Source organism: Lichenostomus cassidix, chromosome 26 (genome assembly GCF_008360975.1).
Source record: "Lichenostomus cassidix isolate B80296 chromosome 26, HeHo_3.0, whole genome shotgun sequence".
Lineage (NCBI taxonomy): Eukaryota > Metazoa > Chordata > Aves > Passeriformes > Meliphagidae > Lichenostomus > Lichenostomus cassidix.
In genome coordinates this window covers 548019-564762 of record NC_139506.1, presented here as the reverse complement: position 1 = coordinate 564762, position 16744 = coordinate 548019, and the positions used below count along the sequence as shown (strand labels likewise).

The following is a 16744-nucleotide window of genomic DNA, read 5'->3' as shown; positions in this document are numbered from 1 at the left end:
AGCCCACATATCCAAACTAAATCTTGTCCACTCTAAAATCCCCACATGAAACAGCTGTGGGGCCATCAATCCTCCTCCTCCAGTGCACTGAATCCCTTTCCAAGAGAGCCAGGATCCCTCTCGGGTGAGTTTCTGAAGCACTGTTACCTCCCTACATGACTGTGAGAGGTTCTTCCTGTCCAGGTCACCTCAGACCATGCCACAGTTCCCAGATAAAGGAGTGTCTTACCGGGTATCCCCAGTTGCTGTTCCCTGTCTGGGTTTTGGTGTAGTAGCTGCCCCGGGATGTCCCATAGCCGTAACCATCAGCTAAACCATCGTACATGGAACCTGCAAATGGAAAAGGCATGGTGAGCATGAGAAAGCATTCCCTGGAGAAAGGATTCCCAGCAGGCCCCTTTCAGAGCACAGAGCTCTTTTTTAACAGCAAGTTTATGTCACTGTTGAGCTGCTAGCAGAGAGAAGAACCCAGTTCTCAGTGGCAAGAAGGAAAAGGCCTTTATTGTTTTGATTTCATCATATATATAGAGTTTTCAAAAGTCACCCAGATTGGTCAGTCAAAAACCTCCCCCTAGGCCTGATTGGCCAGGTCTGCACCATCCAAGTCTTGGGACACTGTTTTTAATAACATCCAAACCTTATCTTTATTTATAAAACACAAAAGGATTTCTCATGGGAAAGACCTGTGCTAGCCACAAGTTTAGTTACAGAAAAATTACAGAGTTCTAAATTTCAACAGGAACACGGGGAATACAGACAGCCCTTGTCACTGCTGGGAACTCCAGCCCTCAGACCACAGACCCCCCAAACCACCCTAAGGTTTGCAGTACAAAAGACCAAGTGCCATAAAACCCAAAGCAGAGGAGCAGAAAGGGTCAGAGACGGGGCCAGTGTCTGAGGTCATGGAAACCACAGAATCACAGATGGGTTTGGGTTGGAAGGGACCTTAAAGCTCATCCAGTGCCACCCTCTGCCATGTTCAGGGACACCTTCCACTATCCCAGGCTGCTCCATGTCCCATCCATCCTGGCCTTGGACACTCCCAGCGATCCAGAGGCAGCCACAGCTTCTCGGGCCCACCTGTGCCAGGGCCTCCCCACCCTCTCAGGGAGGAATTTCCTCCCAATATCCCATTTAACCCTGCCCTCTGGCAGTTGGAAGCCATTCCCCCTTGTCCTGGCACTCCAGGCCCTTGTAAATAATCTCTCTCCATGTTTCCTGTCAGCTCCTTCAGGTACTGGAAGGCCACAATTAGGTCACCTTGAAGCTTCTCTTCTCTAGGCTGAGCAATCCCAGTTCTCTCAGCCTCTCTTCACAGGAGAGGGGTTCCCTTCCTCTGATCAACTTGGTGGCCTCCTCTTTGCTGTATGAGAGGAACCTGATGATACGTTGTGCTACGTGCCCTGGAGTGTCTCATCATGGAAGACACATCCCACATTCTGACTTAGAGAAAATACAATTTCCCTCTCTGAAGGCAGAACCCACCCCTGACCCTTTCACCAGTCCACTCCATGTCTGAATCCCACCAATCCCATCAGCTTGAGCAGCCTGAGCAAGGCTTGCTAAAATCAATCAACAGTCACTAACAAACACCATGGATAAAAGATGATTCAGTCTATATAACACCTGGGGATCTAAAACAGTCAAACGTACACAACCTCATTTCACTCCAAATTTCAATCATGTCTCTCGAAGATCACTTTGTATGTCTATACTTTCTTTTCCTGAAAATGTATAGAGCTCCATCATTATTTTTGGGATGCTGGAGGGATAAGTGACACTGGATCTCAGATATATTTTTTAAAGATGCAAATATCTTGGATCAGGAGGAACGCATCAGCCATTTCTCCTATTTCTCAGTGTTTAACCAGAGTTTGGATTTACCTATCCCAGCCCTTCTAAGAGCTCTTCCACAGCCTCTGGCACTGCAACCTTTGGATCCCTCCTAAAAGTATTTTAGTCAATGCCATGTTCATCACTATGAGACAAATGAAGTGAATCATTATCTTTCCACAGTGGAATGCCCTTAACCCCCTTTGGATGGTCCAAAAGAGTTCAGGGTGATTTCAGTTTCATTTTCAGAAGTGCTCAATAATTGTGTCATCCCAGATCCCGTTATGAGGAAGTGCAAACCCTACACCCCAATTAACTTCCAGGGGAAGCTCTGAATGTCTAACAAATTACAAAGTCAGGACTTACCTGTCCTAACTTATGCACCTAAACTGGTGGGTAATGTCAGAAATATCCTAATCTCTGTGATTGTTTGATAAGACTCATCTCTGAGATAAACTGGATAAGCTCGACCACAAAGGCCCCGGAGCCACCCAGGTCTCTTCCAGCCACTGATCCTTGGAATAAACCTAATTTATTGCCCTGCCTGAGGCACCCAGAACCTGTTATGATGATTTGGTTTGTGGCTAAAAATTCTTGCATTTTCTCAGGAAGATGATTCCTGTAGATGTGGTGTAAATAATGAGATTTGCTTTCTATTGTCAGTGGGAGAGGAGCAGGAATGCACCTGGAGAAAATCCCTGGATGCAGAACAGGCCACAGCCAGGTCGGCTCTCAGCCCTCCACCTGTGCAGGAAACCACAGGAGCTCCTTTTCCATGGTCTGGAGATGTGGTGGGCACTGTTCCTCATCCAGATCTCCCCAGCCCTGAGTGTCTCATGCACATAAAGTTGTACAGAACTTTCTGAGAGGGCAAGGAAGTGGCCATGGAAATGCAATGGGAGATTCAGCTGTGTCATTCACCTTGTGCTCCCTCCCCACCTGGGATTTCCCTTCAACTCCACATCAGGACAGCAGTGTTGGGCAGCAACAGCAAGGCAGTGCTGGAAATGGGTCCCACCTGGGCCAGGTGATTCCCCAGGTCACAAAGTGTCTGATAACCATAATTCTGAGCATGAAGGTAAAGCCATTCCATTATAATTTCCTGGGAAGTCCTTCTTCAAATCAGCCTCTTGTTCTTTGTAAACATCCCGTAACTGCAGGTGGGAGCACCTGGAGCATTTTCCTGGGTGAGCAGCTGTAAAAAGGGGTTCTGGGCCTGACTCACAGGTCCCTCTGATGAGTCCTCCTTGGGGACCACACTTTTCCTTTCAGGATCTGTTCCTGCCATGCACTCCAGACTTTGGGGTTGAGCAAGGGGACACCCAAAATAAGCTAGTTTAGGCACATCTGTAATTTTCTTGGATAAATTCACTACATCGTGGCCAAATTCAGATCAAGCAGTTGATGCAAGTTTATGTTCTCCAGCTGTGGAAGGGTTGCCTTCACCTCCCAGAACTCATACATTAAGAGCTTATAAACACATAATTACACAGAACCTCAAATGTTCAAGGCATTTTGAAGTCACCCTGCTGGTTGGAGAAGATGTTTCTCCTGCCACCACACAACTGGGATTTATTGCTTGGAGAGCTCAGTCTTGAGGCCAGGAAGAACCTGGGGATTTTCTGGTGGAGGTGGCTGAAGAAAACCTGATCTTTGTTTGTGCAGGTTTGGACACTTCTCTGATTGGTTCACCCCAAGAGCCAGCTGAGAGCTGTATCCCCAGCCCTCAGGGACAGGAAGGAGATCCCTCTTTTCAAACACCTCAGGAGTAAAGACCTCACAACCTGGTCACAGATCCTCGGAATTTGGGATAAACCCAGACAATCTCAAAAAACTATTTGGGCCAGGATGGAAATGCTCTTAATGGGAGTTCCCCCCCCCCTCCCCCCACCCGGTGCTTTTTTCTGACTATGTCCATGCGTCTGTATCACAGTTGCTGTCATCCAAGCAGCTGTTTAGGTCCCTGAAGGGCCCACGTGCACTTGAACAAACACAGAGCCAATTCAAATCTCTGTATTCAGTGTAAATAACACAGAACCATGGACTCACAGAATCACTGAGGTTGGAAAAGTCCTCTAAGATCATTGAGTCCAACCATTCCCCCAGCACTGCCATGTTTACCACTAACCCATGTCCCAGGTGCCACATCTACACATTTTTTGAACACTTCCAGGGATGGTGATACCACCACTGCCCTAGGCAGCTGTGCCAGGGCCTGACCACCCTTTCCAGGAAGAAATTTTCCCCAATATCCAACGCAAACCTCACCTGGCACAACCTGAGGCTATTTCCTCTTGTCCTGTCCCTTGTTCCCTGTGAGCCAAGAGCCTGACCCACCCTGTCAGGGAGTTGCGCAGAGCCAGAAGGTTTCCCCTGAGCCTCTTTTTCTCCAGGCTGAGCCCCACCAGCTCCCTCAGCTGCTTCTCGTGACAGAGGACCCTCAACAGCTGGGACAGAGCCAGAAAGATGTGGCAGAACCACCCAGATGAGGTGCAACCTCTCAGTGACCATATGGGCAGAAAATACCCCTGAAGGCTGCTCAGATTCCCCCCTTCCCAAATTATCATTCCCCCATGGCATTTCCTTTAAAACTTAGACACTTTAAAATCTCTTTTATCTTCAGTGGGACAAGTCATGAGGGTAAAATCCAACTACAGCATATAAGAAGTGAAAGACCTTGCAGTGCATCTCCCTGAGCCCCCCTACACTGTTCTCACTGCCCTCATCCCCTCCCTCATCCCTGTTATTCATCACTGCAGAGCAAATTGAGGCTATCGAACCCAATGTAGCTGTTCTTGATGAGTTATTTCCTTTCCTCAAAGGCAACTCTCCCCCCTTGCAGCTGGCACTGATGGCAGGAGGAGAGCTGTGTTCAAAGTGCCATTTTCCCAAAGCCAGCCGGACACACAGAGCCAACGTGAGGATTGTGAAAAAGGATGCCTGTTAATAAATATTAATCTGTGGCAGGGAAAGGCAAGAGAAGAACCCGTCACTGGCAGTGCAGGCTTGGCAAGTTAAATCATAAACTATGCACAGCTTTAAACAATAAGGATGATTAAACATAGGAAAAACACAGGGAGAGCAGAGGCCTGTGGGAGGCACAAAACAAAGCCTGGGTGCCTTCTAGGAGAGAAGTGTCAGTGAAATCCCAGACAGTGAGATTCCTGCAGGAATGACCAAACTTCCTTCTGACCTATGAGCTAATAGCTTTGGGGGTTTTTATATCCCAATAATCTGAGGTTTGTGGAAGAGTGGAACCTTTCATTGAATCATCTAATGCTGGGGGAAGTTACAGAAGTCTTCAAAAGACTTTAAATCCCCCAAATCTCCTCTTCTCTTCACATCAGAGTCCTGATCCCCACCAAAGCCAGGTGGGATCCCATCAGAGCTTGGTGGGATTTCTCCCCTGTCAGCAACAGCCAGCACAGAAACCTCTCAATCCCAGCTCCGCCATGGGACAGCTGGATCTGACACTCCTTGGATGTGTCTCCTCAGTGACACATCACTGGCAAAACTTTCCTTTAGCCAAAGGACTTTGCAGAGCAGAGCTGTTGGCTACAAGGAGCTGGTTCAGCTTGGCCTGGCCTTTTCTCCTGCCATGCCACTGAAATTCATTTTCCCTGGAAATTTGTATTACTCACTAATTCAGGGGGAGCCATGCAGTTTGGTAATCCCATGGGGAGAACGACAGATAAGCCCTAGGGCAGAGCCCATCGAGTCAACCTCCAAGGAGCACAGACCTCACAGACCCCACAGAACCCCACAGAACCCCACAGATCCCACAGATCCCAGACTCCACAGTCACCCTTGGGAACAGCAGTAGCTGCTGTGCTGAGCCAAGGCCCCACTGGGTGCAGGATTATTCTGCTGGCAGCAGGTTTCTGCTCACTGTCCTACCCCAATGCACACCAGTTTGGGCCCAGATTGGCCACCTTGCCCTGGGGGATCTCCAGAGTGGCCACAACACCTCCACCTGCTGGACTCCAAATCACCAATTCATTTCTGACTCCATCAATCACTGGGACACTGAGGGGGCATGTGCTGACCCCCCCAAAGAACTCCAGTTCTGGGATACAACACCCCCACCCTGCTGTGTGCATGAAGGTTCCATGTCCATGTTTCCCATCCTATACACACCAGGATGTGGTTCCTAGAGCTGGGGGAAGCTCTGTCCCCTGCTTCAGCTCTGGCTCAAACCACAGCTCCAAACACAGCAACAAACACCTGGACCTGGTCCAGCCCCACTCTGCGACTGTCTGGGAGCAGAGGGAACAAAGCACTCAGGCACTTGTCAGGGGGCTTTGGGAATTCCCCAGCTTGTGCTGCCTCTGAAGAGCATCTCTAAGGAATCCCAGGGGATGCAGGGAGCTGGAGTTGGAGCAGAGTTTGGATGGGCAGAATCTATGTCCAACAGACTCAGTTTTTTTGCAAGAAGAATTAATTTTTCTCATCAGAGCTACCCGGCTGATCTTTGGGCAAGAGCAGTAAAAGCAACACCTGAAAGCTGAGCCTGACCCTGTCCAGCACCAACCAGGAGAAAACCCTGGGAAAAAACCAACAACTTCTTGCCCTTCTGGGATTCCATCCAGGAATGCACTGGGATGAATCAGCCCCCAGGACCTTCGATGGCCAATCTCCTCTGGAGGGAACAGGAGGGCCTCAGCCCTGTGCTTGGAGGCAGCTCCTGGGAGCGGGATATGACTCAGCTTCCCTGGGACACAGAAACCAGAGCTGCACATATCCACGCAATTCACATTCCCAGACATTCCCCAAAGTGTCTGGAGGAGGGGTTTATCTCGTTGAGCAGAAACAGGGAGTTTGGGAATGTGCTTTTATTTTTTCCTTTCCCAGAGGTTTCACCTGGACTCCTCTCCAAGTAAGATAATCCCCCTCTGCCTCCATTCCTTCTTATGGATCCCTCTGCCTGCTTCCCTCTCCATCCAGAGCCCCTCAGCTCATCCTGCTGTGTATTTTATTTTGTCGGCTCTGTAACTGTAACACCTTCAGCAAGAAACCCTCCGGAGATGGGAGGAGATTCCCGTCTTCCACTTTGGGGGCAGTGAAAAGCTCTCCATGCCCCGGCCCCGCCTCAGCCCTTGGAGTCTGTGTCCACAAAAAAAGAGGAAGCAGGGATTTGTTCCTGGCAGAACCTACCTGCCCTCGCTCTGGAGCTGCTACATTCCCTCTGTTCCAGCAACTGCAATTCGCAGATCCAGGGTGACTCCCATGGAAGCACCACCTCCACTCTTCCCTCAGCAGCCTAAAGCCACCCAGCCTCTCTTGGTAATCCAGCCCCGAACATATCTCTGGACCATGGCACCTCAGCAGCACAGGATTCAGCCTCACAATCCAGCTTGGAAAAGCTGCTGGACAAGGCAAGCCCCTGAAGGAGGCGTCAGAGCCTGGCCCAGCTCACCCAGTACTCCACTCTACTCACTCCAGACTCTGCTGAATGCTCAGTCCCAGCTCCAGCACACTCATGGCCCCCAAAGCCTCAGGATTTCCTCTCCCTGGAAGACTCACCCAGGTCCGAGCTCTCTGTCACTGCTGGAAAAAGCACCTCTGAGAGCCAGGTTTTGCACAGAGGTTGTCACAACCCTCTGGGTTCGCAGCTTCCAGCTGGAGAAAGCTGGGCTTTACCCCACATCAGCCCTCTCCAGACACAAGGATGGCAGAGAGAACCATTTGCCAAGCCTTGATACAAAGAGGAAGGAGCTCCAGCAAGAAACCTGGCTCCAGGACTCAGCTGACTGCTTGTTTTCTGTGGCACAGACTCAGTGCACAGAGGTGGAATGGCCACCTGGACCCCAACATGGTTGAAGTGGAGGGGGCTGTGAAACACCCCCACCAACCAACACCAGGGACTCTTCTCCCAGCTCATCTCCTTCCCACCACTCTGGCTGGGGGGTCCCAGAGAGTCCACACTTCCCAGCCTGCAAATGGGAGCTGTGTTGGGAGTTCCTGAGCTGAGGTTTGTGCCCTGTGTGTGGGCACAGCTGCTGCTCTGCACCTGCCCAGCGCTCAGGAGGCAGCAAAGCCCTGGCTCCAGCCCATGGCAGGGTGGAGAAGCAGCACTTTGCCCATCCACAGGAGAGGGTGGTGGGGAATTCCAGCCATGGGGGCACTTGCAGAGGAAGGATTTGCAAAACCAGGCAGCTACTCCAGCTTTAGAGCCAGGGAAAAACTGGTTATAGCACCACACTGAAATGTCCCAGTGCTCCAGGGATGTGCAGCAGAGCAGCACTCCCAGGGATCGGCCCAAGCCAGGAGGGATGGATAGATCCAGCTCCATGTTCTGTCCTAAACCCTTCCATCCAGTGCAAGAGCTCTCGGCACCGCCTGCCTGAGGTGACCCAGGAGAGAAGCAAAGTGGTCTATCCCCCACACAAACAGCCCACCACAGCACCCCAGAGCACCAGCCCAGTCCCCAGAGGGGGCCCCTCGCTGTGGGAGTTTACCTCGGTTGGAGTGGCCCACGCTTGACGACACCGACGACTTTTGCTTCTGCCTCTTGACCGTCATCATCACCTGCTCCTGGACCCGCTGCTTCCCCGTGCCCTTGGTTTTCAGCTTGTGGTCCGAGGGCAGGGCCAGCGTGGAGCTGGCCTGGTCCTGGAAGCATTCGTAGGCCAGCGCCGTTTTCAGCGGGGAGTGGAGCATGGCTGGAGACTGCGGGCACAGGGGCTGCACTTCAGTCACACGCACAACACAAGGCCACCAACCACCGTCTGTGCTGGGTTTAGTCCCCCAAACCCCTTCTTGCCATACGTCCCCTGGCCCAGGGTGTCTCAGGGCTGCTGCTCGCAGCTCGGCTCCCCGGCGTGTGAGCAGTCACACCCTCTGCCAGACTGGATATACAGCCCTGCCCGCACACACCCACGCACTCTCCGCCAGCCCCAGCACCCCCGCGCTGCTGCGGGGCAGCTCCCAGCACCAAACCTCCCCCAGCCCCTGCCCAGCCCCGCGGGGCCAGGGGCACCTGGGGTGCCAGTGGGGAGTGCGCGATGTGGGGGCTCGAGGGCTGGGCATGGACATGGTCGCTGAGAAGGGCCAGGGTGAAGCTCTGTGGCTCTCCATAGGAAATGGCGCTCCCCAGCTGCCAGGAGGCTGGAGCATCTCCCACACGGCTCTTCTTGGGTTCCAGCGTTCCCTCAGTCCAAACTGCATCAACCCTGTGTCTCAGCACCAAGAGATGGCCCTGCCTGTAGGAGCAGCACTGCACAGGCTTGGGTCAGAGGAGCAACACTGCCCACAGTGCCCATTCCAGATCCCCACTCTGCCAGCACAGGTTGCAAATCCACCCCTCTAAACCCAGGAATGCAGGATCCCTGTGGAACACCAACTGTAGGGGTCAGGGAGGGTCCTGACGAGGTCCCCTGCAGAGTCAGGGACCTCTCCCCAGAGGGTGTCTCACTTGTCCGAGGGACAGGCCTATGGGGAAATCAGGGCACAGCTGGGACAATCTTTGCAAGCAGCCTGGGGGAGCAGGGAGGAAAAAAGGACATTTAGCAAGAATAGGAGATAAAATGGCTGTGCAAGAAATGACATGTCAGGTTCTGAATAGGAGCAGAGAGTTCTCCCTCTGCCAAGCCACACTGCAGCAACCCGTCTGCAGAGAACCGAGTACCTTGCTGCTGGTGTGACCAGTTTCAGGTCACAGCAAGTGCTGACAAGGCTCCTGCCAAGCCACAGGAGGCTGATACAGAAGAGGCACAATCCCCACCAGGAGGGAGGCCAAAGGGAAGATGCCCAGGGCAGAGACTTCCTAGGTGCCCTAGGACCAGGACCTGGTTGTTTGTGCCAACACTCAGCCAGAGGAGCAAAGCTCTTCGTGCTGCCAGATGGATCAACGGTGGGAGAAAAGACGTTTGGAAACCCCAAACCCACCTCTTCAGTGGGAATCAGTAGTGCCCAAGGTCTCTCTGCCTGCAGGCTTGGTGCTTTATTTCACTCCCATCCATCAGGTTTTGTGTTTCCCTGCTGGTTTGTGTCCGTATTTCATGTTTTGTAGGAATAAGAGCAGCATCAGAAAGCATAGGGCAGGCTCCTGGGAAAGATGAGCTTTGTGCACTGTCCTTTTCCATGCTCCAGGATGCTCCTCCCATGAAACCCAGGAGCAGAAAGCCAGGTTTTGTCAATAAGACACAGGAGCAGAGCAACTGGAACGTGTTCATTTGCCTTTGATCCCCTCTCCCCAGCTGTCTTGACACCTCACCCAAAGGACAGAGAGGCTTCACTCTGTTCCAGCACCCAACCAGCCAGGACTTCTGGACCATGCCCAGGCAAGGCCAACCTGGAGGAGGGGGGGTGCTGCCCAGGGCCGGCTGGGTGATGCCCAGTGGGATGGAGTGCATGGAAGAGATGCAGTGGATGGAGTGGATAGAGTGAGTGGGTGCTCTCCTTTTCCTGCTGCTCCCGAGCGTTTCACGGAGTAGGGATCAGGCCGTGCCATCCCAGTGCAGGCTGGAGCAGCAATGCCCGGCTGTTGCTTTCCTCTGCCCCACTTGTTTCTCCTGAAAGCTCGATATCGATGCCAAGCGGTGTTTTTGCAAATCAATGACAGGCTGTCAGCGTCAGGTGGCTCCTGCACAACAAAGTGCCAGCTCTCGCAAACCTGTAATGTCACTTGGCCCCGGGCGAGGAACAGCCCTCCCCCGTCCCCGCGCGGGAGAGCCGCGTGTTTATCGCATCCCGTCACTGCGCTCTGGCATCTCCTTCTTTCATAACTCGCCCGAAATGCTGACCTGGGCTGCGGAGCTGCGGACAGGGAGCTTAGGGAGGTTTTCAGGAAACAATAGCTTCTTGGGGCGAGTTTAGCCCAAGGGAGGGAATCTCCCGGGGTTCTGCAACAGATTCCAAACCCGTATCTGGAAGAGCAAAAGATGCTTAAACAAGGTAATTTATTGCAGCTCTGTGCAAACTGCGGTTCTGGTATCGGGCTGGGGGTGTCCCTGAGCGGCTCACGGGGAGCATCAGCCCAGCCAGCCCAGCGCAGCAGCAGCAGCAGCAGCAGAGCTTTCATCCAGCAGCGCCCGGAGCGTTTTCCCTGTCTGCCTTTGTGTCTGGAGCTCAAAGGGCAGAGCGGGCAAGGCCGAAAGGGAGGCAAACGCTGTGCCGACTTCAGGGTGCCATGGGCAGAGACCGGAGGGTTAATGGGATCAATGTCAGTTAGGAGGCGGAGGTTTGGGAGCTCGGGGGTCTCGGCGCTGCCCGAGCGCGGCGAGCAGGGCATGGCGAGGCTGTGACTCACGCTCCGCACCCACTCCGGGACACGCCCTGTGCATCTGGGCTCTTCAAAGCATTTTTGTGCGAGTTCCTGGGATTCCTGCCAGCTGCCTGATCGCAATCAAAGCGCTCGCTGGCCCAATGCTGCTCCCAGAGCGGCGCAGGTTCCCTGTTCAAACTTGTCGGGCTCTCCTGAGCTGGAAGTGTCTGTGGAGCGCTCGAATTCTGCTGGGGGGAATAATTGCCCCCAGCTCTGGTGTCAAGAAGTCCAGCTGTTGGGGGTTATTTCAGCACCGGGGATTCATTCTTCCTCAGGGCAGGTGGTCAACAGGAGGGGCGGGTGCGGGTGCTGGGAATTTTTTGTATTTCCCAGGATAATGCCATTTTCTGAGCAGTAACTCAGCCAAGACTGAGACTTTCCAGAGCCTGGCAAGGTTTCTTCAGGGGGGAAACCTGCTCTTCAGATTTGCACACCTTGTTTTCACTCTGCCTGCCTTGAAAGTGTCTCTTTTGTGGGACCAGAAAGTGCCACAGGAGGAGGGCAGGTGGAGATCTCAGATCCAACAGGATAACCAGGATCCAGCTGGAAGGGGACATGGAGCTGCCATGGTGAGGAAAGCCAGGGAGAAGCCTGCTGAGACTTGTGGCCAGGCTGTTCTTGAGCAAAACCTCCACTCCTTGCACACGTGTGGCACTGAGGTTTTTGGTGTGGTGCTGTGGGAGGACAAGAAGACAATAATGCCAAGCAGGCCATGGGCTGGCCCTTGCCAAAGCAGGGACACTTCTGCAGCCCCAGATATCTCCCCGAGTCCATGGGAGCTTGGAAAGCAAGGAAATCCCTGATTTCTCCCCAAAACAGAAGGATGACTCAGGCAGAGCTGCTGCATCCAGCCAGTTGAAAGCCTGGGGGGTTTAAGGGAGACAAAGGACCTGGGAACATCACTGAGGTGTTCCCTGACAGAAACACGGAATGAGTGAGTTACGAAGAGGCTGCCCCTCTGCCCAAAGCAGGGCTGAACTGAGTCAGCTCCAGATCTAGTCCAGTGGAGGTTTGATGGAGATTCCACAGCCTCTCAGGCCTCTCCCAGTATTTGAACTGTCCCCATGGTGAATTGTTTTTCAGGTATCTAAAAGAAATTTTCCATGTTCCAGCTTGTTCCAGTTGCCTTTCCTCTCCCCATGCAACTTAGAAGGTGTGGCTCCATCTTTACAGAATCCCAGAATGGATTGATTGACTTGAAAGGGACCTCAAAGCTCACCCCACCCCTGCCACATGCAGGGACACCTTCCACTATCCCAGATTGCTCCAAGCTCTGCCCAGCCTAGCCTTGGACACTTCCAGGGATCCAGGGGCAGCTTCTCTGGGCACCCTGTGCCAGGGCCTCCCCACCCTCACAGGGAACAATTCCTTCCCAATATCCCATCTAACCCTCCCCTCTGGCAGTGGGAAGCCATTCCCCCTTGTCCTGTCTCTCTAGGCCCTTGTCCCAAGTCCCTCTCCAGCTCTCATGGAGCCCCTTTAGGCTCTAAGGTCTCTCTGGAGCCTTCTCTTCTCCAGGCTGAACACCCTCAGCTCTCCCAGCCTGGCTCCAGAGCAGAAGGGCTCCAGCCCTCGGAGCAGCTCCTTGGCCTCTGGACTCGCTCCATCCTCTCTGCCAAGTCCTGTTAATTGGCTGCAGAGAGCTGTAAGATCCCTCCAAACGTTCCCTTTTCCAATCTGGACAAACCCAGCTCTCCCAGCCTTTCCTATGCTTTCTGTTCTCCACTCCTGACCACCTTGGGGCTGACAGGCAGACCAAGCCCTTGTCCTTGTCAGCTGGACCTCCATGGGCTCACGTTCCTAGTTCCCTGCCTTTGCTGCCCCTGTTTGTGGCAATTGGCACGTGTAGGGGACAGGGGGACACCAGGCAGGACAGGGTGGCTCTGGGTTGGAGAACACACTTAGATCTCAGTGCAGGGGCCTGACAGGAGCTCCAAACTCAGCAGCATCAAAGCTGAGGACGCAGATTGTCCGCTCTGCCCCTCCCTACCCTTGGACATCCCCTGACAAACAGGTCCCACCTCTGATGAGCAACAGCATCACAACTATGAACTGCTGAATGCTCTGAGGGTTGTGCAGGCCTGACAGCAGGGAAACAGGTATGTGGTCATCATGAAAAAAAAGGGATGTGGTCAGCACAGAAAAAGGGACATGGTCAGCATGGAAAAAGGGATGTGGCCAGCAGGTCAGTCTGGAAACAGGCACCAGGAGTGGCCATGCAGCTGCCAGGGAAGGGCAGGCCCCAGGGAGTAGCCCTGGGAGGGGAGGATGGTGATGGAGCAGGAAAGATCTCTGCCTTCCCTCCAGGACAAGGCCAACCCACCCAGTTTTCCTTTCTTTGTGTCCCCATCTCACTTGAGGAGCCTGTCCAGAACAGGCCAAGGAGCTGCTGCTCTGTCCCATCTCTTCCCAGTCCACTCTGCTCGGGCTGTGCCCAGCTTAGGGGGAGCTCCCCCTGCTTTGTCTCTTGTCCAGCTCTAGGAAGGAACTGCACTGGGGGGAGATGCTGCACATTCAGACTCATCTGGGGACGCTGCTGGCAAAGCCCCTCCTTGCTACAGACTTGGCCAAGGGTAAAACCTGATGAGGAGTTTGAGTTCAGGAATAAAGACCCAGATCAAGCCCCAGGACACTGCACAGAGAGCCCAGCTCAGGATCCCTGGAGCTGGCACTGTCCCAAGGACATCCCTGGAGCCAGTGACACCTTTGTGGTAGGGTGTGACATCCTCAGAGAGGACATGTGGGAGGGGATGGGTGCAAGGAGGAACTCCTTGTGCTCGTGGCACAGTCAGGGATGCAGCCTGTTCTTGGGGCCCAATTACCCCAGATTGCTGCAAGAACCTTCCCTTGAAGGTGGGTCCTGCTGAGAGGGCAGCGTGGGAGGCTGCTCTGAATATCAGACATGTGCCCTGTGCTGGTGCCCCCTGGGCTGCCCATGCCAGCCCCTCAGCAGGGTTGTGTCCCCACATCAGGCTGCCAAGTGACACTGCCATGGCTGTCCTGTCACAGGGAGGAGCAGAGCATCGAGATCACAGCTTTGCAGTGAGGCCATCTCCAGGCCTGGCCTCCTGCCCTCCCGAATTCCAGGAGGATTTTTCTGCCGCTGCCAACACAGGTGAATCCTTTCCCAATGAAGATGCTGGGCTGACCCTGTGCCCGCACTGCCCAGCAATGCTGCCCAGCAGGATCTGCCGTGAGGGAAAAGTCACACTGAATCCATGGTCATCCCCTCCTCTGGAAAAGCAAATGTTCCAGGACTTTGTCCCACCACTCTCCTTGCTGTCTGCACTGGGAAGGCTCTGATTCCTGCACAGCACCTGATTCCTCCCTGGGGTGGGATGCACCAGGCCACGCTGATGGAGACCTTCCTCCTCCTCTGTGCACTCTGTGGCATCCCACTGCAATCCCTGAAGAGCCTGCATGAGAAGGAGAAGATGGTTGAGAAAAGAGCACAGTCAGATTCCCAAGTTACTGCCAGGACCAAGTGAACAGCATCAGACGTCCATGAAGGAAGGCTCTGGATGCCAAGGGCTGTGGCAGCACCACCCTGGGGACACTCACCAGGTGGGACACACAGAGCAGGGCTGACCATCTTCTCTATCCCACCACACTCCAGAAGCCCAGGGGTCCTGTGGTACTGCAGCAGACCCAAATAGCGGGGATGAAGAGGGCACTGGGTGCCAAGCGTGGGGCAGAGCTGCTTCTCCCAGGTTTTATTTACTCCCTTGGGAAGGACTTTGGTGATAATAATCCCAGCAAGAAAGAATGAACAGGATAACCTGGAAACTCATTCTGTTTTCTAAATAACCATTGAAACCCTGTTAAATAAAAACTACACTGAACCACTCCATAGGTTTATGCAAGTCATGCTACTGACATGTTTTATGAAGGGTATCTTTTATTTTCACACTGAAGCCAAACACCAGGGATTAGAGATCACATTTGAGGCCAATCAGCATGGCCTGCAGAGGCTCTCTGTTTCATTCCTGCTTTCCAGGAACAGTCCATCCTGGATCGGCTTTGCACAATGGACAAGTATCCACATGTTAACCTTCAGACTGAACAGGGAAACAGATTTTCAAAGAGCATTTATGTATGACCTGACTCCTGAACCATCATTAGGGAACAGTGCTAGAGACGAGCAAGGAGCTTCCCTGACATCCATATCTTAGCATCCAAGTCATTCCTGCACAGTTGGTGCTGATTCTCCAAGTCCCTTTTGCCCAGTCTGTCCTTGCAAAATCCCCTCTGGACTGGGAATGTGTTGAAGCACCAGGCTGAACTTCTGCAGTCCTGTCTCTGTGTGTGAGGGTTTGTTGGGCTGCTCTGGGAAGTTGAGCATTGCCAGTGCAGCCCCTCTCCCTGTGGCTCCACATTCCAGGGAGGGAGCATGGACACCCCAGGCCAGGACAGCCTGACCTGGATCCAACCCCTGGCCGGAGGAGCTCGGGGCAGGGCAGCTGTGACCTCCCCTCAGCCTCGCTTTAGGGATTTATTCCACCTCCCAGGCCCTTGACTGTGCTCCTGCTCCACATTCCAGCAGCCCCAGGCACTGCAGAGGGACCTGGGGACATTGGCAAATCCAAAGTGGAGTCAGAAGCAGAAAAGGCATTTGATCTTCAGGCAGGGTCTGATGTTTGACCATGGCACAAAACCAAGGAGGACAAGAAGAAGCAGGGAAGCTCATGCTCCAGAGAACATCCCTCCCCTCCTATCACACATCCCTGTTTGGAATGGAGACGACTTATCAAGTCATCCGTGCAGGAATGTCCCACACAGCCTTGTCCTGGGGCAGGGAAGGCAGGCAGTGCTTGGGCTGCACTCAGCTTGCAGGCTGCCAAAGCCCAAGCAAGAGATGCCAGTGATGCCAGGGGACATCTCCCTCTCTTGAGTCTCCTGCAGGATGCAAGGAGCTCCACGTGTGGGAACTGTCCATGCCCTTCAGGACAGGGAAATCAGGCAAGGTCCAGGTTGGAAGGACTCCAGGAGGTCCTGAGCCCAAGGTCATGTTCAAAGCAGGGCTCAGAGCAAGGCCAGCTCAGGTGACTCCAGCTGTTGCCCTGGTGAGTTCTCAGAGAACTCACCCAAGGCTACACGGCTCTCATGGGAAAAGCTTTTTCCTTACGTACAGTTGGAATTGTCCCTGTTGCAGCTGCTGCACAGTGTCACTTGTCCTTTTCCAGAGCATCCTGCAGGGCTCTGGACCTTCCCTGTGGTCGAGGAAACCTCTGAGGAACCTCTGCTTCTCCAGGCTGAAGGCACCTCCTCCTCCAGCCCTAGGTTTGGTGTCCTCTGGCACCAAAGGTCTTCCCTGAGAAGGTAAAAATGGGGTTTTAAGCAAATTGAACAACAACTCCACAAACTTACAGAGAGTTTCCATGCACAGAGCAGGAGCGAACACTGTGCAACTAAAGTGCCCAGGTAGAGTAATTTTAAATCCAAACTCACAACAGCCAGGGGACTACAAACCCCACTGTGAGAGAGGGGGATTGAGGGGTCTGACAGCAAAACATGGCTGATTCAGGGGCTTTTGCCACTTCTGCAAACTCAAGGCTTCTGCTGGGCAGGCTGGAATACATGGGCCATTAAAATGACATCATTAGGGACTGTTCTGCTGTTTAGGGATGGCCAAAAAGGAAATCTCAT

At 53.3% G+C, this 16744-nt stretch overlaps 1 protein-coding gene across 1 annotated transcript in view; it reads right to left on the bottom strand.

Annotated features, from left to right (window-relative positions):
- The window catches only part of PKP1 (plakophilin 1), a 48908-nt gene extending 40242 nt beyond the window's left edge, over positions 1-8666 (bottom strand). Inside the window, exons 1-2 of the mRNA XM_085083243.1 lie at positions 8292-8666; positions 230-330 (exon numbers count right to left, since the gene is read on the bottom strand). Coding sequence (XP_084939369.1) covers positions 230-330; positions 8292-8493 — 303 coding nt within the window. The 5' untranslated portion in view covers positions 8494-8666. The remainder of the gene's footprint in view (positions 1-229; positions 331-8291) is intronic.
- Between the last annotated feature and the right edge of the window lie 8078 nt (positions 8667-16744).